This window comes from Toxotes jaculatrix, chromosome 15 (genome assembly GCF_017976425.1).
Source record: "Toxotes jaculatrix isolate fToxJac2 chromosome 15, fToxJac2.pri, whole genome shotgun sequence".
NCBI classification, from domain to species: Eukaryota; Metazoa; Chordata; class Actinopteri; family Toxotidae; genus Toxotes; species Toxotes jaculatrix.
The window spans coordinates 18,309,512-18,336,259 of NC_054408.1; the positions used below are offsets into that span (position 1 = coordinate 18,309,512).

The 26,748-nt window shown below is 38.2% G+C and overlaps 1 protein-coding gene across 1 annotated transcript in view; it reads right to left on the reverse strand.

The window, feature by feature from the left end:
- The window catches only part of lrp1bb (low density lipoprotein receptor-related protein 1Bb), a 241,714-nt gene that overhangs the window by 165,038 nt on the left and 49,928 nt on the right, over positions 1 to 26,748 (reverse strand). Inside the window, exon 2 of the mRNA XM_041056911.1 lies at positions 11,411 to 11,533. Within this exon, the coding sequence (XP_040912845.1) occupies positions 11,411 to 11,533 (123 nt within the window). The remainder of the gene's footprint in view (positions 1 to 11,410; positions 11,534 to 26,748) is intronic.

A 26,748-nucleotide genomic window follows, 5' to 3' on the forward strand; every position in this document is an offset into this window, starting at 1 on the left:
AGTCCCATGGCAACAAAGTGAATGGCTAAAATATAGGCAGATAAAGTGCACTGTAGTAAACAAGAGTTAACTAACATTCACAACCACAGCTTTTCAAAAGGCACAGTGGTCTTAACACGAGCAAGCTTTGAAAGAATTATTCTCCAGTGTGGCCTTTATATATCTGGCATTTGAAATGATGTGCTCTCCCAAAAGAGCTTATTCTGCTGTATTTGTTCGACCCCTGACCTTGACACATTTCCCTCAAATGAGAACCTCCGACAACTTAGTTTCTACACAGACAGTGAAAGAAACAAATTTACCATATTAAGATTGGATTAAATGCTTGATTTTTAATACATTTAGAGAAAGATGTAGATGCCATTGGCCACTGACAATGTATAGCTCTTGCCTCATTTCTCCATATCAACAGGACATTTGACTCCTAACTAATCGCAAGAAGCTACTGAGAAGCAGCCAGTGGCACAGTATGAACTGGATGACTCCCTGGTGGGAAAATGTGTATGCCTTTGCATGTTTGTGGACATGCATGGCCAACATTTGATGATGTTCTGCCAGGGCTGTACTACAGCCATTCTCAGTTTTTGCTTGTTGCATATGAAACACATGCTGACTTGGACTGAGGCCAAACCTATTTGGCCAATCAGGAGCATTCTTCTGTGTGGCTAAAAACACTCCTTGGCTGGTGTGTCTGTACATTAAGAATCAGATCTGCAGTAGTTAGTTACAATAATCTTTACATTACTCAGCCAAGCTCTTACAGAGATACCAACAATTCAAAAGCTTCCACCCCAAAAAGGTCACATGTTCTATATTTCACTCACAAAAGCTAAACAAAAAAGGAAAAAAAACAAAACAAAACATTGTTTAAGCAGCCAGCCTACAGATTCAAGGTATTTACTGACTTTCAGTTGTTAGACTGGGCCCACCACCGACTGCATGCAGTACTCCTCACAGTGAAGCTGCAGGGTTCACACCTGCCAACTAAGTCCTGAACGTGGCCCACCAGAGGAGTTGGAAAGAGTTGGAAAGCCAGCTCAAAAGGCACAACATTAGTTACTGGACTGTGAATTAATTATCTTTTAGCAGAGGCCGGCCAACTTCCCACATCTCAAGCACCCAAGCTTATACCAGACCACTCTGACTATTGAGACAAGACAGAGACAAATTTCACATGAACCCTTCCATCAAACCTCTTGAAACATAGTAAACAAGCGGACACCCCAGAAAGATGAAACATAATAGCATCACTGGTATCAGTAAATGTAAAACGGTTTGTGAATTTCACATTTAAATCTCTACAGTTCATTTGAAGGTCACTCCATTATGACTGGTGTTACTCACTAATGTTCGATTTTTCAGGAGGGCAGAATACTGGCAGCTCTTCAAAGTCTCATACCCTTCCGCCATAATGGGGCACCTTTAACGTGATTGCAGCACATCTGTGCTGCAGCGTGGTGCTTAGCTTACACAGCTTTTCACAGGTAGCTCACTACAGCAACTGTGGCTGATGTGATGTCAAATCATGCTGCATTAAGACTGTACTAGATTATCTACCGTACATCATCTAGAATGGTAGCCCACGCTTTAAAAAAAAAAAAAAAACTGAAACAGAGAAGTCCTGTGATATTAGATTATGGTTTTATGCTTTCGCATCACCAGTCAATATACTGTACTGCTTACACTATGAAGGAAGGGTGAGATAGCTGCCTCTTGTTCCTGCATTTGCTGAGAGTTTGGCAGGTGCTGTGACAACAGCCCTGTCACCTGCAGATTACCTTCATTTGGTACTGAATTATTTTACCAATTACGTTATGATGACAAACATAACTGCTGGCTGGATTATGTTCACAGGCAACATAACTTTTTAAATGAATGATGTGGTACATTTATTAATGGCAGCGGAATCAACAGGGGGCAGTTGGGGTGAATGATGGATGTACCAAGTGCAGGACTGTGGCACCAGAGAGCAGGGCTCAAATCCTGACCCCCCACCCGCCAATACAAAAGTTTGATAATTCTGTAGTCACTACAACAAGATCTTGTAGGCTTGTCAATGAACAGATTTTAAGGTTTACTGTTGACTGTAACAGGCTACACTGAACTGTTGCATTTCTCTAACTGGTGCATCGTCACTCCAGACTCCAGATTGACTATTTAGTTTGAATCGTCCTAGATATATTTTTTACATGTTAGGTCCCATAACCTGAAAGACTAGTCAGGGAAATATTTAACACCATTTAGGTCTTACACAAAAAAAAAAAAAACTTACGCAGCTCTGACACACAGTAAGCAGACTTTTTTTTGTAGATTTAACCAGTTCATGTGGACAAAGAAACTGAAGAAGTGTCACCTATGAAACTGAAAAAAAAAATCTCCCATTGTTTTACTAAATGGTTTATCAGTGTGACCCTCACAGGCAGGCCACCTGAACATGCCTCCAGAACAGGCAGGCTTGTGGGTGTGGGACTGAAATTGTTGAAACTGAAACACGTGACAATACAATTTTGGGTAAAAAAAAAAAAAAAAAAAAAAAAAAATTAAATCAGAGGAATATACAGTCTACACTGACGGTGAAGTACAAAAAAAATCTCCATAAACATGAAAACGTCTGCTCAAACAGAATTGATCAGGCACCTCCACAGTTAGTACAGCCTGATCACAGTACAGCCTGATCCAGAATCAGCTATTTGAGAGAGTGGATCGCCAAATCCACACACAATGATGTACACATAGGCATACAGGAAAACACATGAAAGACATGAAACACAAAAATGCCAAGAACATGTCAGGATCTATTATGTTAAACACATTACTGACACTAGATATGTGTTTAGCATGCTCTGGAGAAGGCTACAGGAAGAGCCCCATACTTTAATCATACTCAAACATACTCATAATTGTCTTCCCTCCTACTTCCTGGCCTCTCTCATCATCTAGATTGTGGTTTAAACACACGTCACAATAGTTGTTGTTTACTGTATATATCTGCCTGTTCCTGTTGTCAGACTTCTGAACAATGAAGAAATAGCCTAGTGATTTAATCAAGATTTGTTGAAATCTAAACTCCCTGCTACATGCTGTTCAACTACAGGTAGCCGACAGTAAACAAACAGATGTGGCCATGATATGTCAACATGTCATATGAGTATGATTAAGTCTGGCAAAGGCAAAGATGTATTGTACATGATTGCCTTTATGTTTTTTTTCTATGTGGATCATCTTCCTATTTGCAATGATGTCAAAACCTTAAAGATTTTTTTCCCTCATCTGCTGCATTAACATTTAAAAACAACTACTTTGCTCCTGCGTGATACATGGTTTCATTCAAAATCAAGTCAGAAAATCCAAATCAATATTATTTGCTACATGTTATAGGGACTGGGTGCAGTAAATGAGAGCAAAAATAAAAAAAAATCATTTCCTGTGTGTAATAGCTTATTATTTGTTGTAAATTATGCTGAGCATTCAATCAAATCTATTTGAAAGAAAAGAAAGATGCCACTGTACAGTGGAATCAAGCCAGATGCTGGCATCCATGACATCCTGGGTGTACTGTGTAATAAGAATCAATACATCAGTCAGCAGAGAAGAATGAGTAGCATCGGGGACAGTGTAGTAAAGCTGCACTTCAGAAACACCATACAGAAAAGTAGCAAAAAGGCCAATTTATCATTATTTGGAAAACACCAACATAATTAGTCAATAGAGATACTTTTGTGACCAACCATTATGCAAATGTTATAATCTAATTGTTCTGGGGCCAGCTTCAAATGAATAATACATACAGTATATTGTAGTCAGAGAGGCTAAAACCAATATTCACTGAGAAGAATGATCTCATTAGGAGCAAAATACACAGAGTTGGATTTAATGCTGGCATTCTTACATCAAGAAAATAAATACACTATTGTGATAATGTCATCATTGGTGCAATAAGATTCTGATGTATTAGTTTGCCCGAACTAAATTCTTTTTTATCATGTCATCATGTTGTCATGTTTAATTCACACAGTCATTGCATTAAAATAAAAAGAAAAAAATTTCAATCCATGCACCGTATGTGGTGCTGTAAACTAATGGCTCTTTAACAAATGCTCATACAGGTACATAGCACACAGACCGAAACTTGATTAAATATTATCTTCGGATCCCCTGCAGGAAGATTTGTAGTGTTGATTAAAGGATGTTGCAGCTTTCATATTAAAAGGACCCCCATTTGATTTGTGTAACTGCTGAGGCCTCATATTACATTCAGCTGAACTTGAGAATGCACTTTTTACACAGAATGAGGTGCGTGAGTTTTGTCCCTCATCCCTGACACTGAAATTGCTTTATGAAGGGATCTCTTTGTGGACAGGAGGAAAAATAACAGCAACCATTTTAACACCCATATGATCAGTATTGTTTAATAAGAAATGAAAACCCATCCATTAAAGAGATTGTCTTCATGACAAAAACTATTAAAATATTGTTTTTTATCATATTATCATCCTTTAAAATTGTTGTGGCAAACATTCTAGCATATGGTTTCCTACTTACTCATCTTACAGACACATAGCACCACTAGCATTCATTTGGAGTTATCTTACTGGCCACCTGATAAATCTAAGTCCAATATTAACTCTTCTTTTAGCTCTGTTTTGCTTTACAACAACTCCACTATGTTCACAAGCTAGTTGCTAACTTTGTCTGCCGTTTGGTGCTAAACCGCTATTATAGTGTTTTAGCACTATTAAAGCTATTATAGCCTTGTCCTTGGATTCCTCCATTAAATTACTGTATTTTTAGTGAAAAGCTTTGACCTTTGCCTTTATTTATATTTCTCCCTATCAAATATATAGCTTTAATGAGGACCACGGTTAGAGTACAATGCACGGAGCGAGTGGGAGGACATGTATTTTTCTCTAAATATCCTCTGGCACCCAGCTCCCTTGAAATAATCATTGGACTATGACCATGTTTATAGAGTCGCTAGAAAAGAGAGCATTAACTCATTCCTTTCACTATCTATTAAACTACCCATTATTCATTACTAATAAATAAATAAAGGCCAATGTCATGGATTTATGCTCATTAAGAGTCAAGTCCTAGCTACTGTATAATTGTGAGATGAACAACACACACCATAGCAATGTTATAGGCTATAATTCTCATTGGGCATTGTGGTAAGTATGTGTCACTGTGTTTGCTCTGAGTTAAAGCTCATATCGCTATGATGCTTTGTTCTCTGCTGTAGCAGCCGGGAGATAATGTAGACTTCAGTACTTTAATGTCACACTGGTTCCATGACAGCAAGCGTGTCAAGTTTATAAAATATGCTCTTTTCTTTTGGTTCTTCAGGTGACAAGCTGGGACGCTGTCCTTTACCATATCCGTACTAGGAGGGAATGCAAAAGAAAATGTGTCAGTGCAGCTTAACTGTTGAGACGGGGACTGTGAGAGCAAAGACAAAGCAGTAATGTGCTCCTCCCAGTGCATCACTTCTGACATGGATGAGACGTGGTGAGGGTGTAAGATTGTCACTAGGCAACGACATTCATTCTCTCACACTAATGGTTTTGCCTAAGACAAATACTCAAACATACAGAAATGTGTTGAACTGCAGAAAAAGGAGCAATGCAGACGAGGAGGACTGAACACGGACAAGTGATATGTTAAGGGCAAAGAGGAGGATCACATTTTGACAGAAGAGTTGGTCTTAATCACAGAGACTTATAAACACATACACTTCATGGGAATAAATATTTCCGAGCACAAAGACACACGTACACATTTGTTGTGTCTGTTCCCTGCCTACTGAAACTACTGGTAAAACAGATGGTACAAGCCTTAGGAAGTGTACATAAGTTCTGTTCCAAAGGAGGACGGGGAGAAAAATAGTAAATTAAAAATCTCTCAGAAATTTCAAAGCCTTATGCCTTCTGATGCTGCTGCTGCTGCTGCAAAAAAAAAAACAAACTCACTGCTCAATTAAGATGCCTGCAAACAAGATACACGTGTAGTAAGTTAAATATGTTGATAGCAAAGGACAGTGTGCTGCATTTGATCTCAAATCAAATCCATGTGTCAGGCACCAGGCTGAGGAACCAAACATGATATCCAATTAACTCTCGCTGTGCAAACACTCACAGTCACATTAAATGTTGTGGAGTGTGATGGCAACATAACCTGTGAGCTCTCTAATAACTTCGGCAGATCATCGTAACAGAAGACAGCAGCATGAAAGCTGAATCATGCAGATATAATGGTCTCACGGACATTCAAAGAGTCGAGCACTGTCAGTGAGTAATTCTCACAGAAAGCAGAAGTGGTGCTTGAGCATAAACATGCAGCATTTGTAATAATAGCATGTTTAGGGATTTTTTTTTTGATGAGTCAACAGAAGGGTTACATCTCAGCAGAGAGGGAGAGATGGAGAGGAGGGAAAATAAACATTATATAATGCAAAAGGCCCTGTCCTTCAGCTCAATAACAAGGTGCTACGCTACATTACCCCCTAAACCTCCAACCTACTGGCGCCAATTCTCATGGGAACCAGACACATTTGCGATACATTTATTTCAATATGGCACTTGCCAGATAAAATACCCTGCAGGATGTTGATAGGCAGCCCAGAATACACCGAGTATAGTTACTGCAGCTTCATCACAGACAGACACAGCAAAATACTCTCTGCACTTCTAAGCTGTGTTTCCACAGGGGCTTTGTCAACTGCTACCAGATGTTTAAATGGCAATGTGAGTCTAACATCTAAGAAATGTGCATCACAGTCAGAATCTGGGTTCTCGCACGTTCGAGCAGAAAAACATGGTTGGGTGAATGTCTTTACCAGTTTAAAACTATACTTTGAAAGGATTACCATGTGTAGCTACATGAAATATGTCATAAACAAGATGCTATTATTCTTTGAGTGGCAGGTAAAAGATGTCAGTAACTAAATTAAACTCAGTAGTGCAACAGTGTGATAAACATGCTGCACTCTGCACTGGATCATGGAAGAGATTTTCTTTTCTTTCATTACTGTTTTTCTTTATCACACTGTTTGGTTTTAAGCTCTCTGTGGGATCCCAATGAGCTCTATGTGGACAATCTGAGGAGTTTAGAGGAAAGCATGGGGAGACTTGCCCTCCCCTGTAGTTGAAGGGGAATAAGTGGAAGAACCCCTGAGAGAGCTGTCTTTGAACAGTTCTCCTCCCCTGTGCCTTGAGGACGCTGAGATCAACATCATTTTTGACTGGGTCGAGCCAAGCTACAGCCATGCAACACAGATTCAGTGACAATGTTTTTGAAGTCAGCTGCTGACCCTTTTTATTGTCTTTTCCTCTGGGAGTGACAATTCAATCAGAGGATTCACTGGTCTCCATGTCCACCAGATTCACAAAGCATCTCATGGCAGCACTACTGAGACGAGCCAGAAGTCCATGAAATCCTTTCCTGGAGGATTCATGAAGGGATTTAAGCTCTAAGACACTGTTTGCAAGCGTGTAGCATCAAAAAAAAGGGAGAGAGCTGCATTCTGAACACCATTAGAGCTGAAAGTTCTTTTCAAAATTTCTAGCCGAAGAGATATGTACAGAAGGTAAATTATCACCTTATTTCAAAAACACAGCAAACAGCAGATCTGCACATTTTCAGACAGCCTTGACATTTAGACTTCCTTGTAAGTATGACACACAAACTCATAATAGGATTATCATGTTCTTGGCAAATTCTCAATCTTTCCACTGTAACTGTCACCGCACAAAGTTTCGGTTTGACCCCGTAACACAGCAAAGGTTTGGCTCTTTATTGCATAGAAAGTCATTGCTTGAACTGCAACACAATTGGAGAGTTTCCATTTTGCTGGGTTTTCTTTAGCAATTCGTGGAGGCAGGTTGTTTTTCCAAGCTCCCTGAATAACTGTCGTCAGCTGTCCAGTCCCGTGGGGCCCGTGGCTGAGCGGATAAACCAGTGCCTCCTTCTAGTCTCTAGGTATTGCAATCCAAGGCCACCTTCCCTTCCCTCCTCCCCACAGGCTTTGAAGATGCAGTGATTACATCTCCCTGACCGAGCTGGGGCAGGGTAGGGAGAAAGGCCATCAGTAGCACCAACATTTTTATATTTCTAGATGACAGGAGTGTAATGTATTACCTTGCCTTTTTCTTTAGATAATAAATTCCTCTGTATAATGCCCAAAATATTCACAGTCAAATCAAAGTGCTGATGGCTTCGCACCAGACTGAATTTTGTCTGCTTTTATTTTAATCCTCTAAGGCTTTGCTCAGTGCATATCATTCTATAGAAAAAGGCAGAATACATTTCAATCCCGTCGCCTGTTTGCAGGGCAAAGCTGTCTAATTCCTCTTTCTATCAATTCATAATCCATGATAATGAGCGGTGCCAGATTCCATAGATGAATATGCAAGGTCGTCTTTCTGCAGGCATTGTAAACAAAATAACGCCAACATTAATTGTAGTGGTAATTAATGGCCTTCTGGAAATGATATGATTTGGCCCACAGCAACTGTGCAGAGGTTATATTATATTTATTATATTTAAAACATTTTTCACAAAGAGAAAGTGAAAGAACATAGCTTAAAGAGAAACCAGTCAGAGAGGATATCAGAAATCTGCTGCTGACAGTGAATGGGGCCTCATTGTACCCAGTTTCACAATAAAACTAAACACGGCATTAATGGGACTTTAAGATAATCTACTTTAAACTTAAATTCAAATACTACTCATCCAACCCATGTCAAAGCACTCCCTTGTTTTCCAGGTTGAAATATTAATCTGCAGCAGCTTTGTTTACAGATAATATTTTCTGTTTTGCTAATGTGTTGCTCTACTGAGCCAGCCAGATGGGGTTGTTAAAGGAAATTGAAGTTGGGAAACTTGTTAAAGACTAACTGATCACCCACTAATGCAGTACAGGATGATACATCCTGAATTATTGTCCCCATTATTAGTCCCCAGTCTAGATCTCCAAAAACACTTGATGCTATATATATACATATATATACATATATATACATATATAATTATTATTATTTTTTAAATGCTGGAAAGCTCTCTCCAGAAACACAGAAGAAATTATTCAACAATTTTATATAGACTGAGATGTACATGTAAAAATGTATGTAAATGTGATGTAAAATCCTTGAAGCACCCCTTTAAAAACAGCATTTGCTCCTCTCAGCATTCTGAGAAAGTCTTACAAAAAAAAGAAAAAAAACTAGGCATTCAATATTGAAGCACAAGATATCAAAGGTGGACAGATTTACGCAGCAATGAGCAAAACCTAAACTCACTTTCAACAAAGCATCTGAGGGAAAAGACGTAATGGTGCTGGGCACAATATCTGCTTTTGCTTTAGCAGTCTTGAGGAAAGACTATCCAACCTTCCATCCTTGTCTGTACCGCCCCACTCACACCTTAGGGCACAAGGTTGTGCTGCCTTATCTCAGTGTGCTCAGTGTGTCTAGGACACTCCCTCAACAAACCACCAGTCTATTGCATTCATACATTAAAAAGCATGTAATTATATAAATTTGACAAAAGCAGTGATACCTCCATCTTTTTTTCTGCAACAAGAATTTCCACCCACAAGTAGCCTACTTGATAAATGACCTGTTGCACTCTAGGGGATTAATTATTGCACGCTGTGGTCAATTTATGCACAGATGTCACTGCCAAAACTATACAGTCCTAATTATACCAAATGACTCACATTGATGAGGAACCTGCAGTGAATGTTAATAATTTGGTTCTGTTGCCTTTTTTCCTTCATAATTTACTGAGGCTAATTTTGCTCATAATAATGTGAAACTGCTGCTCTGTTTATTCATTAAAGGAAATCTATGTCCCAGAAGCGTGTAAATAATAATAATACTAAAGGGCCTGCCTGCCTCCTCAAACCTGATGTGAAGGACAGTTTATATGACTGCAGTCGAACCTGCCAGATTCTTCACAGAACAGTACAATACGCTCTCAATAATACCACGTTTTCAACTAGACTGGTTTTTCTTTGGCTTTGTTCTAAAATGATTAGCTGCCCTTGGGAGTAAGTAGTCATCAAATAGAGTCCTCTAGGACAAATAACTCATATAACAAAACACCAAAGCAACTGGCACTTAGTATCAAAATTGTACCAAAATTAGCACAACAATTGTAACAATGAAAAAAAAAATGATTTTGAAGAACAAATAAAATACATTATTGCTGTAGCTGTTAAATCTTATAACTATACTGTATAATCAGTAAGAAATGTATTCAGTATTTTATGTTTTAATAATAACAAATAACATATGAAGATTTTGAACAAGTTTGGGTTGAGAATCATCTGTAGGTCATACTGTAGGTGACTGGCCTGTCACAGTTTCAGCTAATAGGTCTCATTTTGCTGGGTCACAAGAGGTGCAGCCCATTGTGCTGCAGCGAAAAAAATCATGTGACACATGGATCAAAATGGATCAAATCTGTTCTAAGTGACTAAAGTCAGTTAAAACAGTGACTTTATTATTATTGATATTATTGAAATCAAGGTGAATGTATGAAATAAGAGTCCTCTGTCACTTGTATTCTAATATGCACTGGACAAAAACAACACAGCAAACACTGGGTTTACATGTCTGATTTAAATGGATTGCTACAACAATCTTTAAGTACCAGAAATGAAAAAGGAACAACAACTATACTATTTCAGGTGAGAGTGTTATGCTTATTTAAAAACGAATAGTTCCTGCAGAAGTTCTCTCTATCTGCTTAATCTTGTGAGGTGTCTAGAAAGGCTGGCTTGTATACCAGTATGCAGTGGGTAAGGTCAGATCACCGTCAAGTTTATCACATGGCCGGCACACACTACTATAGCCTTCATGTCTCTGGACTAGAGGAGGGAACCAGAGGGCTTGTCATCATAAAGGTAATCTTTTGTGCAAAATCTTAACACTGCATTGTACGACCAAGCTGATCATTTTTATTCAAATTGGAAAACACAACTGATAAAATGTCCATACAAACTTGTCAAACAAGTCCTGCAGCATAATTCTCACAATTTGGCGGTCCACCTGAATGCTAACTACAGTATGTTCCAAATACTCCTAGTTTCACTGAAGCATTCTTAAACACATCGCTTTGTTTGCAGCTTTGCTTTCAAGGTAACTACAATGGATGTAAGTAAGTTTTATGTCTTCAAAAAAATGACCACAGCAGCTGTTCTCTGTGACAGAGGAAACCACAGACTTCTAACACCTTTTAAGCCTAGAGGGGGGCAGTGTTTGATGCTAAAAACCAGTGCAATATCACTTAATACCTGTTAACAAGGCTCCTTAAACTTTAAAGGTGACACTCGCTGACAGATGAGGCACTGTGGCAGAGTTTCATATGAAAGTGTTGCATTAGTGAGGAATGGATGGAATGGGCGACTTACAAGTTTGATCACTTTCGTCAGAGTCATCGGGACAGTCAGGCTCGCCATCACAGAGCCAGGCCTCGGGGATGCAGGTTTTCTGGTCGTGACAGTGAAACTCCCCTATGTCACACAGGATGGCTTCTGGATGGCATGAGTAAAGGGTGGAGAAAGAGACAGAATAAGGTACAGCATGAGGTAATGGTACTGAGCAGCATGGAATACATGTTTAGCCAGAAAACATGTACTGGATGCAAACTTGAACATGAACGAGAGAGAAAAGAGAGTGACTGTAGTCGACTTGAAGTTTCTTTAGAACCACATGTAGTAAATGAATCTGGTGAAGAGGAACTGAGAAAAGCAAAACTATCAATAGATCATCTGCAATGGTAGCCCACAGCTGAGCGAAACGGAGAATGTCAAGGTTTTTGCAAAAGGATGTAGCTCTGTACTGTATGTGCACGTTGAAAGGCTGACAGTTCTACTGTATGTCCCTTTGTCAATGGTATATCTTTTGCAAGCTACAATTCTTTGTCAGAACAGGAGGGCATGCATTTTTTTTTTTTTTCCAGAAGATTAAAACTGTACCAAAAAAGGCAGACACAGACAGTGCCCAGGCATTGTGATTCTGACAGCTACTCTCCTCTAACAAAGACATGATGTCCTTTGCGCCTTGGCAAACTATTACAAAGCAGTTTGGCAAGTTTGTTCTTATCTTTTTGCCTCCTTGGTGTTGTGCTTTCATTTCATGGTGGAATGGGGGACAGTTCAGTGAACGCCCAGTCAACTAAAAAGTCATCATAGCCTTTCAATATAGCAAGCATCCATCAAAGTGCTGACATGTTTCCTGCCGGTAGCTGTCAGACACTCAGCTCGATCATTCTACAGAGTGACATAAGCTTTTGCTAAAGATTTGACACCACAGAGTGACCTGCCGCTACTTCTCCTCGGTGCCAAGCAAAAACGGTAATTTGTTTCTAAGCTTAACCCACAGACAATCAGACAGGCTCTAACTCCCCCTCCCACTCTCTTTCTCTATCTCCGTCTTCTTCCCGGTGTGTTCCTAACCCATTAGTGGTGGGAGTGGAGCATGTGGGAGATCAGGTCTGCAGCATTTGAACAGTGGGAGTGATAATTCAACGCACTGCTGCTCTCTGCCCCGGCACCCTCCAGCAAATTCACTACCCAGGGACAAATCTGAAAAGGTCAAACATCTCATCCATTCTACCTCTTCTATTCCCACTGATGCAATATATCTGAAATCTTACAATTTAAATCAAGGTCTCTTTTGAAATTTTAAAAAAAAAAAAGAAAAAGTCTTTTTTTGCAGGTTTTAAAAGGGGACATTCTTAAAATTGCACACCAAAAGCCATCAAACCTAAAGAAAAAAAAAATCTAATTCATGTCATGCTGATCAGAAAAAAAAGAAAAAAAGGTATCTCAAGGTAGGAATTGGTCCATGATCATTTTTGCCTGTAAACAGTGGAGCAGTGCCAACATAAAAATTGTATTTTGCCAAATACTTCTCAAAACACTGTTAACTTCACAATAACACACAGTATTTCTTGGCTGCAGTCAAATGTGCTTCTTTTAACAATCATCAAGCAACACACTTTTGTGATCTTCAGCAAAACATGCTGTCAACCTTAATGCATACTGATTACCACATGCACTAAATATTAATACAGCACCAGACTTAATAACATGATGGACTGCACGTGATTTTACAGTTTAGTCGTAAAAATAAAATTTGAGACACCCAATATTGTAACATTAATTACCACCCAGAACAAATAACAACATTGTATTCTATTCTATTATTACTATTTACATTTAATTTCATGTCAAAAACAAATAAGAAAAGAGTTTACTGACTACATTATTTACGTTTCTCCTCAAAAAATAACAAGGCATCAATAAGCCCATGCTGGGCTGGAGGTTGGCAGAGGCATGCTCCGTTTGCTGAAGTCTCTAAAGGGATGTCTCCTAAGCCTTTAAAGCTGAATTGATTACCATTGAAAAGCAGAGGGTTGGTGACAGAAGGGCCATTTCCTCAGCTAGCGATGGAAGCCATGAAAGAAAGTGCCCCTGGATCTCGGAGCAACCCAGTTTCCTATTGATGTTCCTACCTCCTTTCATGCTTCTTCACCCCAAAAGCTAAGGGGCAAAATATGAGTCAAGCAAATGACCTCAAATGTCAGTTAATCTTTCTTCTCCTTCTCCAAACAGCCACTCCTGTACTGTACCGGCTGTACTGTCTCTGCAGCTGGTAGGGGCACAATAATGAGACAAACACACAACTGAAAGCGGAAAAGTAACTATTCAATTGTTCTTTTGTTCCTCTTCCCTATACCATTGCATTTGCATGAAAAAGGTACCAAAAGGTACAGTATTGTGCACAGCATTATGTATTTTGCAGATAAACATGAAATGAATAGTGATGGCAGGTGGCAAATAAAAAAAGGCAACATCCACCTTCAATGAGTGGTTAAAAAGGAAAAAAAAGAAAAAAGAAAAAACCCAAACTGGTTCCATTATCATAACAGTGGGAAACACACAGTGGCACTCAGCCGGGCACATTATCATGAGTTTCGTTCCTGACACACAAGGACCACTATTGACACAACATTGTGGCTCATTAAAACCACTGAGCCTTTGAAATATGCCACATTTTCAGAGGAACAAAGAGGTATTTGGAGGCAGGCAGACAGGGAAGATACGGTTTGCAAGCCTGCCGAAGGAAGACCAGCCAGCAGCAGACATTTGTTTTTTTTTTTTTTTTTGTTGACCGGTATACTGCAACATGAACACTCAGACAGCACAACAAATCTCTTCATCCTGCATTTTGCAATATAGCATCCACTCCCCTATTTGCTCAGTCCTATTAAACTCTGAATTACATGAGAGCTTAGGTCTTCATTTATCTTTCTAAACAATATTATAAACTACAAAGCACTATGGCATTACAATCCCCTGAACTGTAACAGACACACAGTTCACAATATGGTACGGTGGATAAGACGTAAGCCACAGGCCTATTCAAACAAAACCTGTGTTATAAAAGCAGCAGTGCAGTGCACAGCTCAAAGTGGCGAATTAAACGTCAGCTATGTTGTACAGCTGAAAAAAAAGCAGATCTGAGAATATTCCTAAGTAGGAGCTATCTTACAGTTGCAGGTTGAGAAGGAGCTGCTTCTCAAAGAAGCTATTTGCAGCTCATCCAACTAGCTCAGCTGTACATTGAAAGCTGTGTGTGAACTTGACAGGGCAGTGATAGTCCATTAGACCTATGCTGCACTGAGGGGGCTCAAGGTCACTCATCATCCAGTGTGGTAGGAAAGAGAAAATAGTGGCTGGATATATCTCTGAAATGCACATGTAAATGTGCAAGCCTAATCAAACATATTCACTTACACACAAATATAATTTAATTCTTATAAATTGCCAAAAACACAATTTAAGTCTGAACTAAAAGCTGCAGCTGGCGGTCCAAGAGTCCAATCAGATGGCAGGTGGTTCCCCTGCCTTCATCTCTGCCGCAGGTTCTGAAAGGTATAGTAGATTTTCAAGATGGATGATGGCGCAGGCTCCTTCTGCGACCCAGTTGGGTTTGTATAAATATGACTACTACACTATAATACTACACCTTTCAGGAAATGGAACCATCCACCTTCTGATTGGACTGTCACTGTCCAATCAGATTGAGGTGTAAATTTATACTTAAAACTTCAGCCTCACACAGTGCGGGAACAAACACTCTTCTGCTCCAGCTGTACACAGATGCTCACAAAAGCACTTCTTTAAAAAAAAAAAAAAAAACAGCATATTTGTGAATTTGTTCACAGATATCATTCTCACAGTCCCTTTTTTTATCTTTTTAACAAAAAAAAAAAAAAATCTTTTCTACACGTACAAACTTGAATTTCTCACGCAGATTTACACCTGCAAGCTTTGGAAATATTTGTGAACATCACTTTACTAGCTCAAAATCTTTGAACCCAATCTGAGCCCATGCAGTTGAATACTACAAGTTCTTACTCATTCTCTTCAGCCTTTTTTAAAATATATTTTGGGAAATGTGTAAAATGACTGTCTGAAATAGATGTAGACAGGATGGGCGGAGAGAAAAGTGGGTGCCCAAAAAAGGAAATCAAAACACTTCATCACAAAATAACTCCTCCAAAACCCTGATGTCAGACTGATGATATATAACAGTACAAGTATATGAGGGTGGAATATTCTGCTCACAGATACATGGATTGTGAAACATAAATCAGACATGCAGGTTAAAATACATCACACAAACGTTTCACAAGTTATTGAGGACAAGTGTATTGGGGCACAGAAATTCAAATGTACTTGGAGAGTTTTCATCTGCGCACACACACACAAGTAAGCACACACAAGCATGCATGCACACATACACATACACACTAGAAACCCATAGATTAGTGAATTTAGACCCTTTCACACTGTCAGAGCAGACTTAGTGTCCTGGCCAGTTGCTGGTCATATGCATTATGGATGAGCATAGGGCTGTGAGCCAAACTAAGCAGGTTATTAAGTATAACAACAGTATAATGCAGTCTCTCCCTTAATCTTCATATCTTTAATCTGCCAAAAGATGCGGTGTAGTGTGATGCATTTCAATGATGTCTCACCTGCATAATGAATCTTTATTAGAAGCGTATCTCTAGAAGTGGCATACGCCATGTGGTATTTAGACTTAAATGCCATCCACGTCAAGTCTGATCAGAATATGAAGACTAGAGAGAGTACCGTGACTCAACTGACTGATGAACGATTTCAGAATGTCACAGCACTTCTGGACACATGCCCACAAATATATGTGCACATCGGTTCTGCAGCTCTTATTCTTCTCTTCCTTATAGATCCTTGAAAACATTTTTAAAAAGAATTTCTTAGAAATCACAAAGCCAGATCAGCAAAGAGAGCTGTGTTAGGAGAAAGGGAAGAGAGAAAATAATGATGTAGTTAGAGAGAGAAGTAATTGTGTATTTACAAAATCTGAGGTATAACTGGCTCCAGGAAATGCCAGCTCGTACCCGGGGCCATCCCCCATGGCAACGCTGAACGAAAAACTCTGCATTCTAGCCATGAAATGGGTGAAAAATCAATGCTGTAAGACTTTGGAGCTTTCATTAGATACTGCCTGACCTTCACTACAGAGCAAGGTCATTTTTATTTTCTCTATAAAAGCAGGGGCATGTCAACAAATTATTGAAAGTGAGCACCATATGAAAAGTTTCAGAAGACAATCGTAGTATGGCCTCCTGCTCCCTGGCATAAATCTCTACACCAGTAAACAATGAATGATTCATAAGAACGAACTTAGGCTGTATCCTGTTTACTGCCCTTTTACTCCACATGCAAGGGAATATGATTTCATTAACAAAGATACAACCACATTACCAGGATTATGTGAATATTTTATGCATGATTTTATGTTAACCAAGACATTACTACTCAGTTATCATAATTCATGAACAACATCATGATTGTGCAAGTCAAAAGAATCCTAAAATGCATGATTACTTTTCATGTTTTCCAATTTCATAAAAGTAAGGAACTTTTTTTTTTTCCTGATGGAGATCATTAGGATTTTCAATTAAAAGTTGAAGTGACAAAAATGAGTCAATTATTCTTTCTCCGCCACTGAGTCATCATCTCATTATTTTATGTTGCCTCTCACAACAAACCTTAGTAAGGGTGTAAGCACTGCAGTGTTCAACCAGGCAAAAACATAAAACTCATTACTGATAACAACTGTAAATAAATATTAATATTATTTGTACTATACTATATACAAATAATATTTGTATACAGTACTGTTCTTGTTCCCATGTATACGTAATGTCATTTTTTTTCATATGAGAAGAAATGAATGTGGGCAAACAGCAAATAAACTTCTGTATGATTGAGGCTAATACGACGATTGAGATAAACTGTAACGCACACTCCTCTAAGAAATCATTCAGCACATTTTTAAGGGCTCTGAACTGTTCTCTGAGTGGAGTGTAGCCTACATATGTGCATTTCATTTGCATGAGAATGTGTCATTATACTGCCAATAATAGAAAAGTACACCTCCCCCCAAAGCCTCCCCTCGCCTGGCCCCCTTTCTATGCTCCATCCAAGGTCACCTAATCACCGTGTTCCTTCAAAGACCTCTATCTTAACCAGCAGCAGTCTGAGGGATTTATGCCTCACTCCATGTCATGATTACCAATCAGGTGGAGTAATAGCTGCTTAAGCAGACAGGGTTTTTGTCATCACTGAGGGGTGAAGTGCCAGTCAAGGTTTCCACTGAGTTTGTCCAATGCAGGCTGATACTCTGTGGGGCATGTCAGTGCCTTATGTGTAGCCTTCAGATTAAACTGCATTATGGGAGTGGAGCGAGAGCTGTTACAGTGAGGGATCACATCCTCACTGGCCACCACTGTACCAGTGCAGACACCTGGTGAGCTGTGCATTTTCTAGTAACTCCAAGTCCACCTTGGAACTCACGAAGTAATACCTTATTAAAACTGCACAAACAACTTTAAATCTAAATTCTGCAATAGCACCTTAACACTATCATGTTCAACTACAGTATTATAAAAGCTAACAAAACAAAACATGTACTCATTAAATTAAGTTACACTACCTTAACAAACATCACTTAAAAGTGAAAAATGAGTAGTATTTTGTTATAAGCAACATTCACTATTTTTAAATTGTCTGACTGTAAACACACTGTAAGAAAAGTTATTCAATGGCCATTGACCTGCCAAATTTGCAATATTCAATAAAAGACCAGAATCAGCAAACGGCACATTGGCTTAACTGTCTATATGATGTAATAAACCACTTCGCATTGCTAATGTGACATTTCTGTCTCATTGCCTGCCACCGGACCACAGAAGCATGTGATTAAGATGGACTTGCCCTTTATTTAAGTTTTTCCACTTTACTCCTCAGTGAATTCTGCAAAGCTGCACAGCTGGGAGTCAGCTTACACAGATCTGATTAGCTTCGTTCCATTAGAAATGGGGAAACACGTCTCTTACGATGTGACTCACAACACAAAGAAGCCTTATTAGCCATGATAGCAGTGTGACTGTTTAAACTGTGAGATGAACCAAAAAGAGGAGAAAATGCCATCCAGGAGCATTGCATTATTCCTTTCATGTGTGAACCAAAAAGAGCAAAAGAAATATAGTGTATCTGTGCTGAAAATTAATAATATACTAATAATATACATGTTTACAGTGATTAATTTCAGAATAAAATGGACTCAACTCAACTAGTCACTCAATCCTGGTACTATGGGGTAAACAGCTCAGTTAGGTTCATCCTGTTCAGTCTTTACCATTCTGTACTATCTGTCCGCCCACACTGATCAAATATTCTTCCAACCCAGTGTAATTCAGCATTTTACAGCAGAAGCAGCAGTAGGTTTTCTTTTTTTTTTCTCCTGGTATCTGCATTATTCTAAGTGTAGAGTCAAGAAATGAAATACTCCACTGCAACTGTTTGCAGGATTTATAAAGCAGATGTTGCATATGACAATAGTTCAATCAGTAAAGACACAAATTAACATGCAGAAACTTCATTTAATAAAGACTTTGGCTTTTACCTCATCGATCAAAGAGATGTATAATGATGGAGCCCTATGAATAGCAGCCAAACTGAGATACTCAGAGGGAGCCTGTCTGCTGTGATTGTATTCACTTTGGGTCAACTCCCATTGTTTTTAATTGTCACTAAATGATTAAATCACATTTCGAGTCACTCTTCCATCTCTTTAAAAGCGTAAAAAAAATGTTTTCCCTTCTTTTCTATTTATTTTAACAGATCTTCTTCTTATTGATAATTGACAGATTGTGGTCTGAAGTCCTTGTCGAACCAGTGAAAGTGAAATTACTGTCATTTCTCTGAAGTAGGGGAAAACTAAACTGCTATCTTTCTGGGTTGGGTACTTTCATTCAAGGAAATTTTCAGGTTATTTTGTTTACGTGACAAGTCAACAGAGAATCAGCAGGTGAAATATACTTTACAAGGCTCAGCACATTTATTACAATATCTTGTGCTTACTTCACATTCCTCCAAGTGTGTAGGTGAGACTAAAGTAAATACAGAGTTAATATAGTTCAGGGAGCATTAAATATCTGAAACAACAGAGGGTGTGAAGAATTTTCTCCATATGCCAGAAATTATGTATTGGACTACTTATTCAGACAGCTTGAAATCTCATCTCCCACTGAGGTCACAGTAGTAAGACTAGTATTGATCAACAACTTAACATCAGCATTGCTTAAACAAGTCTTTCTGCCATTAAAAAAAAAAAACAAAAAACAGCGGTAGGTCCTGTACTCTACATAGGGATACCATGCTATTTACATGTATCACACATGCCAAGGTAAAAAGAATTTTTTGCTGAAAAAATGCCTATCTAAGGTGACATTCTGGAAAAAAAGTTTTGCACTGGTACAGGTACAAGTGTGTTAAACTTTAGCTGTTTTTTTGTTTTGCTTGTTTTATTACTGGTATTTTAGTCAAGATTTCATTCCAGTCATGACATGTTAATCCAGTGACCGGTCTTGTTTTGTGGTTTATGGGTTTGTTAGGACTTAGGTTTTGCTTTTGTTATTCCATAATTGGCAAGTAGAGCAGCAAGAAAAATCAAGTTGTAAACAAACCACCATGTTAGTCAGATTTACTAAAAAAAATAAAAAATAAAAAAAACAAACTGTCTGTTTAAAAATCAAAGTTTACAGCCCAGCTTTCTAGTTCAGCTTTGAGCTCCTACACTAATTTGTTGACTTATTAAGTATAGTTTTCCTACAGTGACATAAAACCCAAACCAGATTTACGGTGACTAAACTGTTCACATTAAAAAGAAGAACTTACAGTAGGTGTGTATAAATTAACATCTGAGCATCCACACCATCAAAAGGATATTTCTGTAAAAAATGAGCAAAAATTGGTGTCATACCTTTTTATAGTAGGAATACTTTCATGTTCTTTGCCCCGCTGTGAATAATCTCCTACACATTATAAATTGAAATGGTGGTGGTGGAGTTTCAACTATTTTGCAGACGAATACATATCAATTATGTATTAACATGCCAATGTGTATGTATGTGGGTGTAATGTGTGTTTAGTATCCGCCGTAGGTCCTGAAGCTAATGAAAGTAAGGAAATGATAAGCAACACACATTACTTGTTAAACAAAGCTGGGAACAGAGTGCTTTCCACATCTCGGCCTGAAGCAAAGACTAATCTGACTCCATTAATACTTCCTAAAAGAGGAAATATCTAAATTCCTCTCCAAAGCTGCAGGACAAGAAGAGCAGCCGTTTTGCAGATATATAATGTAATTTGTATTATGGGCTTACATGGAAGGCCTTGTAGAATCCTGAATGAACCACGAATACAAAAGCAAATCCAGGCATTTGTGGTTTTTGATCATGACCTCTGACCACTCATTAGCTTTTTTCCCCCCACAGTCTTTTTACAAACCTACCATGAACATTTTGAACATATTTATTCAAATGAATTTCAGTGTGAATCTGTAGCTGTCAAGACTGACGGTGGTTCCCTCAGAAGATTTATCACTCCTGCTCATTGGTTCTTGCAAAGCTCAGGTTACCCAAAAATTTCCAAAGGGACTTTAAAACTTAAATGCAATCTTAAGCAAAAACTAAGATGGACAAGGGACAATAAAATGATGGACCTGAAGGGTGCAGCTGCCCTTTAACTTTGCATAAAGGTCATATTTTAAAATGGAAATTATTTTTCAGTGTGAGGACCTTAAATACCACAGCTTTAGGGATTTTGCGTGAGCACACTGAATGCAGGTTTGATAGAGCCTTTCATTTTGTAACTTAAAATGAATAAAATAACAGATGGCACATAAGTGGTGACTATTAGCACTATTCAATCAGACTTTATTTGTATAGCACTTTTCATATAAAATTTTAAATTGAGAATGGCAAGATAACATCAGAAATAAAAATGATAATAAAAGAAATAATATAAAAGAAATCAAAGTTAACTGTGAAAAATGACAAGAAAATGCTAAAAGAGAGAATCTGTTGAAGTGAGTAAAACCAGAAATCAAGGCAGGGTAGTAAAAGGCATATATACATATATAGATAAAAATAAAGATAAATTACTAAAAGATGTGCTCTGCCACATCACAAAAATCACGCTGATTATGTATTATAGTGCTTTCTGAGGTAAGTGGAGATTTAGTTGAGAAAATTACAATTCTTGAAGACTGTCTCTCCTCCCTTTGGGGATAAGATGGTAACTTAGATCTTAAAATAAGTGTCTCGTAATTTAATTTGCACAAGTCTGTAAAACTGCCAGTGCAAACAGTATTTTTAGCATTTAGATCCCAGAGCAGCCACTTATTTACACTCATCGCCACATAAAAAAGGTGAAAATAAATAAAGGTGCCTGAAAATAAGACAGGCAAACTGATTATCTCAGTGTCACTTTGGTGCTGCTGGGTCTTTACAAGCTCATTTCAGAGTGAGCTATTAGAGAAAGAAAGAAAAAAGCTTACTCTCACATTCAGACCTGCAGATCTTTTTCTTCTTGAGCATCTCGGGAAGACAGGAATTAAAGGATCTAAGTATTGAATAAGTAAACTGCTGAATCCTCACAGCAAACACCAATACAGCCTTAGTCTTTTTCTGAATGCAACTAAAATGAAAGATTTTTCCGTAGTGAACGAGGTATAGGCAGTTATGAAATCCATAATAAAATCCATCAGAGAAGTCGATCAGGTCGGCCTCTTTGGGGCATGAAAGTGAGTCAACAGAGGGAGGATCAGATCTACTTTATTGCCTGATTAAAATCAATTTGGTGTGTCCGACGCTGAAGGTGGAGGGAGGGCAATGGGAGACTGTTAAGCATCTCCTCCTCCCTCACTACTGATTGAGCATAGTGTGAGGGGAAAAAGCTGGCTGTGACATCTCTATCACAGTGATTCATGACATGTTGTACTGGGAATAAAATAGAAAGGTCATCAGATGTGCCCTGTCATGCAAAACAGACAGATATGATTACGAAACGCCTATTTTGACACGGCATGGTAATGATTACCCTCGAATGAGAACGGATAACCCACATATTGTACGCAGCATGCAAGATCAAATCCACTTAATCCAATTTCATGTTTTCACTCATTTTCAACAGCTCTGTCATATTGTTAAACGCAATGAGCTCTCTAGGCTTATTACGTTCTTAATGAAAGCGATAAAATAGATAGAAATCATGACGTGATGGATGTAATTTGGCTACATCAACCAGGCAGGGAAATACGTAATAACCAATTAGCATTCATGCAAAATACTGTCCAGTGAAAGCTGTGATTTCTTAAAATAAACTCTACACTGTAAATAAGTGTGAAAATAAAAGTGTGACCTTACCTAGAACAATGTCTAGTTGTGGTGGAACGGTATCTTGCTTCAGTACTTTGTATATGACCTTTATGCAGCTAATTAACAAGGTTCTAAACAACTTCTGGATGTGGGCTAGTATGTGCAGCCCCATACATATTCTTTTAAAAAGCAATGGGGAAAAAAAAAAGGTAAAACTACTTATATGATATTTTGGAGGCCTTGTTAAACATCACCACAAACAGAATTATGAACTATACTGCAGCAAAAGCGCTGTGCAGCAAATTGGGATATAAGGAGCTCATTTGGTTGTACTTTAGAAACCCAGCAACTAACAGAGCCAATACAGAGTGAGCTTTGTGAGCTTGCTTTGCCATCTAGAGACCCAAGGTACTTGTTAGTGGAGTGAGAAAATAAGTGTGTGCGTTCATTTCTATGGCGCACTGAGCAGATTTAAAGACACTTCACCCCCATGTTTGTCTTGATATCTTTGAAAGAAAAATAATGAATGAAAACACCACCAGAAATGCGTGATTAAATCAATCAGACCATGGATGTCAGCACATCAGGCTATTTTAATTCTCAGCAATCACAAATAACAGTCCCTCAGAGCTACTTATTATTTTACTTTTATGATATCTTCTAATAATGTCTGAGGAGGAACCATGGGGATTTTTCTCACAACAGTAATAAATTGTCATGGCAACGTAGAGCAAAGATTTGTGGGAGCAGCAGTTTGCTAAATCTGATGTAGTATGACCAGAGGAGAGGGATAATCTATCTGCACCGTGACTTAAAATATGGCTGGAAATTACCTGCGTCTGTCTGAGGGGCAATGAATCAGTTAAAAAATATATATATATGTATATGTATATGTATATGTATATGTATGAACGTGTATATAACCACTTTTGTCATGTAATTATATAAACTGATGTGAAGACGTGGGTCAGTACTGTCCACTGACACTATCATGTTAAAACTGCAAGCAGTTTAAAAAGGTTATTATGTCAGCAATCATTTACCAAATGTTTGCTTTCCAGTCCATAAAACCCTGCTAATTTCCAACTTCATCTTTTCTTTAACATAAAATACAGATTCTGAATGATTCAGCCATCAGCTGACAAACAAGATCTACGCCCATCAACGTTTTCTCTCTGCCCTTGTCATCTCTCTGTCGTGCCTAATATGCTGCTTACAACATTAACTTTAGCTACTACGTTTCCTATTACAGAGTTAACCAGCTATGGACTGAAAGATATCCAATGCAACATGATGAAATTAGTAATTAACAGTTTCCACACTGGACACAAATGCTCTGCACTGCTTTACAAAAATAAATTACAAAGAGGTCAAAACTATATCACAGAGTGCCAAAAAAATACTTGAGTCATAGCCAGTGGAGCAAAGGCAGTGGAGACTGGTGGCTAACTGAAATTAAAAATTACAAGCTGCCACTGCCTTACCTTGTTATCAAACCTCATCAGAGTTTAACACAACTTTATTTTAGACCAGTAAAGTGTGAGTTTACTAATAAGATCCATTAACCTCCTGAAAAACATTGGATTAAATATCATCTTTGTAAAATTTATATTCAAGGGATTTAATATGTAAGTTGGATTTCTTTGTGCATACATATACAATATTTGACCTAAAACATTTTTTTTTCTGAATAACATGTGGTTTGCAATTAGGGCATGTATCATATTCTTGTTTCTATCTATTACCTTTGGTGTTTAATGCCTGAATGAATTACTTCATCATACTTTGAACCTTTAACATCACTCTTGATGTGATAACTCAGCTTTAAAATATCCCTACAGTAACAAATTAAATGAACGTATTCAGCTTTATTTTATTCATCATTTAGCTCAACAATAAACTAGCTAATGGAGTTTTAACTCAGTGTGTATCCTCTGTAGGGGTTTCCCTACAAGGGAGGAAACATGTTAGCCAGATGGGTTTTGTCGTGCACTAGTCAGCACTGTCAGGAGAATATTCATATCACACTCATATCAGAATTACAGCAAGCCAAAGCAGTGAAAAGTCTGTTACAGTGAAAACTACGGACTCAGTTATAAAACTCTGACTCGCTCACTCGATATGGAAAAAAAAAAAAATCTGCATAAACAAGAGGTATATTACATCTTCTGAGTAGAGATCAATAAATGCATAAATAAATAAATAAATAAATAAATAAATTCAGATGCAGGCCTTTCAACTTATTTTTGTCTTTTGCTCAGAGTGAGTATTTGTTGAATATTGCATCTTCCGTTGAGTGCAAAACATTTTCATTTTTGCAGACAAGTGTCTCCAAAGCTGTTGATTCTCTCTGGGCCTTGTGAAAGACCTGTTTGCTTACAGCATTGTTAGTGGAATCCAATTAAGAATGACACAGCGGTAAGAGCTTAGTCTCAGGCAACCATTAAACCAAGCTACTTGTGAGCCACATCAAAGACAAATTTCGACTGCCTTGTGATGGACAATAAACATGTTCTTATTCTAATCCTGAGGAAAACACCATTAGATCAAGTGAAGGACGGAACGAGTGATAAGTGATTTTTATAATTATAATTCAGGCTATTTGGTCCAGAGGGGAACAGAAGAGCAAAATACTCAGTTGCTTGAGCCACTACTGAACACTACAACCCTGTTGCATGGCACAGTACTGTATGAACAGGTATACAAAATATCATAAATAGTATGAGTGGATGTTTCATCCTGGATGTCAGGGGTGGACAGACCATCATAGGGCCAACAATGACACACTTATGTACATACAGGAATAGAAAATATTTAGCCTGTTGAGACAGTCAAAGTGCTTTGCTGTACAGTATCTATAAAAGTTAAAGCAGGAGGCAGGGTGACCTGTTGGCTTCAGCTCGTCTACTGCGACATAGGCATGATTTTTTTTTTTCCTTCACTGACATTTCTGCCATTTCTGTCCAATACTCAGCCTTGTCTTCCTCATTGTTCAATGAATTGTTGCAGCTCCTTCTTGGAAAAAGAAACCGAGAGCTTCCAAGCTTTGCAAGACAAATGATAGCAATTCCTCCTCTTGAAAAGATGAGAAAGGCTTTCAAGCTTTCAAACATGACAAGTAAAGAGAGGGTTTTGTGCTTGTATGGATACTCAACTTATCCACTAGAGTGGCAATCAAAAAAAATACCATAATGGCACTTTGATGTAAAGTTTGGAGGACAGTGTTATAGGGGGGCTCTTTTTGAAAGTTCTTTATAGTGTCCTGTTTCAAGTAGAAATCCATGACAACAAACCTTGAATGGCTCAAAACAATTTCATCTGACTACAGAGATGTAAAAACAAAAAAAAACAAAAAAAACAAAAAAAAAAAGAAAGAAAGAAAAATGCTCTACCATTTTTGAGACATCCTTTATCAGGTTAAATAAAGAAGTAAACTGCAGAAATAATGCAAAGCAACAGAAGGAAAAACTTTGTTTTGAGTGACATTAACTGCTTTGATAAAATATGAATTTAAATGTACTGTGTGTTCCTTTCTCATCATCTCCCTTCTTGGGATTGTTTAAAACTTGGCTGTCAGCGATGTCAAAATGTAAGCCATGGGTTGTTTCACAGCTGCTTTTCAGAGGTACAAGATAGCTAGTAGCTGTTTTGTGCGGCTTGAATAAGGGCTGGCATTTTGCTATTCCTTCAAGACACAGTTGCGATGCCAACACAGTGAGAGCACAGTGGGGTGTTGGAAGCAGACGTGAAACTACCGTTCAAATTTGAAGTTGTTCAAAGTGATTCAATGTTTTAATTTTTTTTAAAAAAGGGGAAAAAAAGGGGGAAAAAAAGGGGGGGGGTTAATGATTTAATGATAGTGTCGATGTGTCCTTCTGGGTAATTTTGCCTGAACAAGAGAGTGATGATGATGTAATATGAGGAGATCCAAAGTAGGGGATTCAGTTCAGCATTGAATGGTTC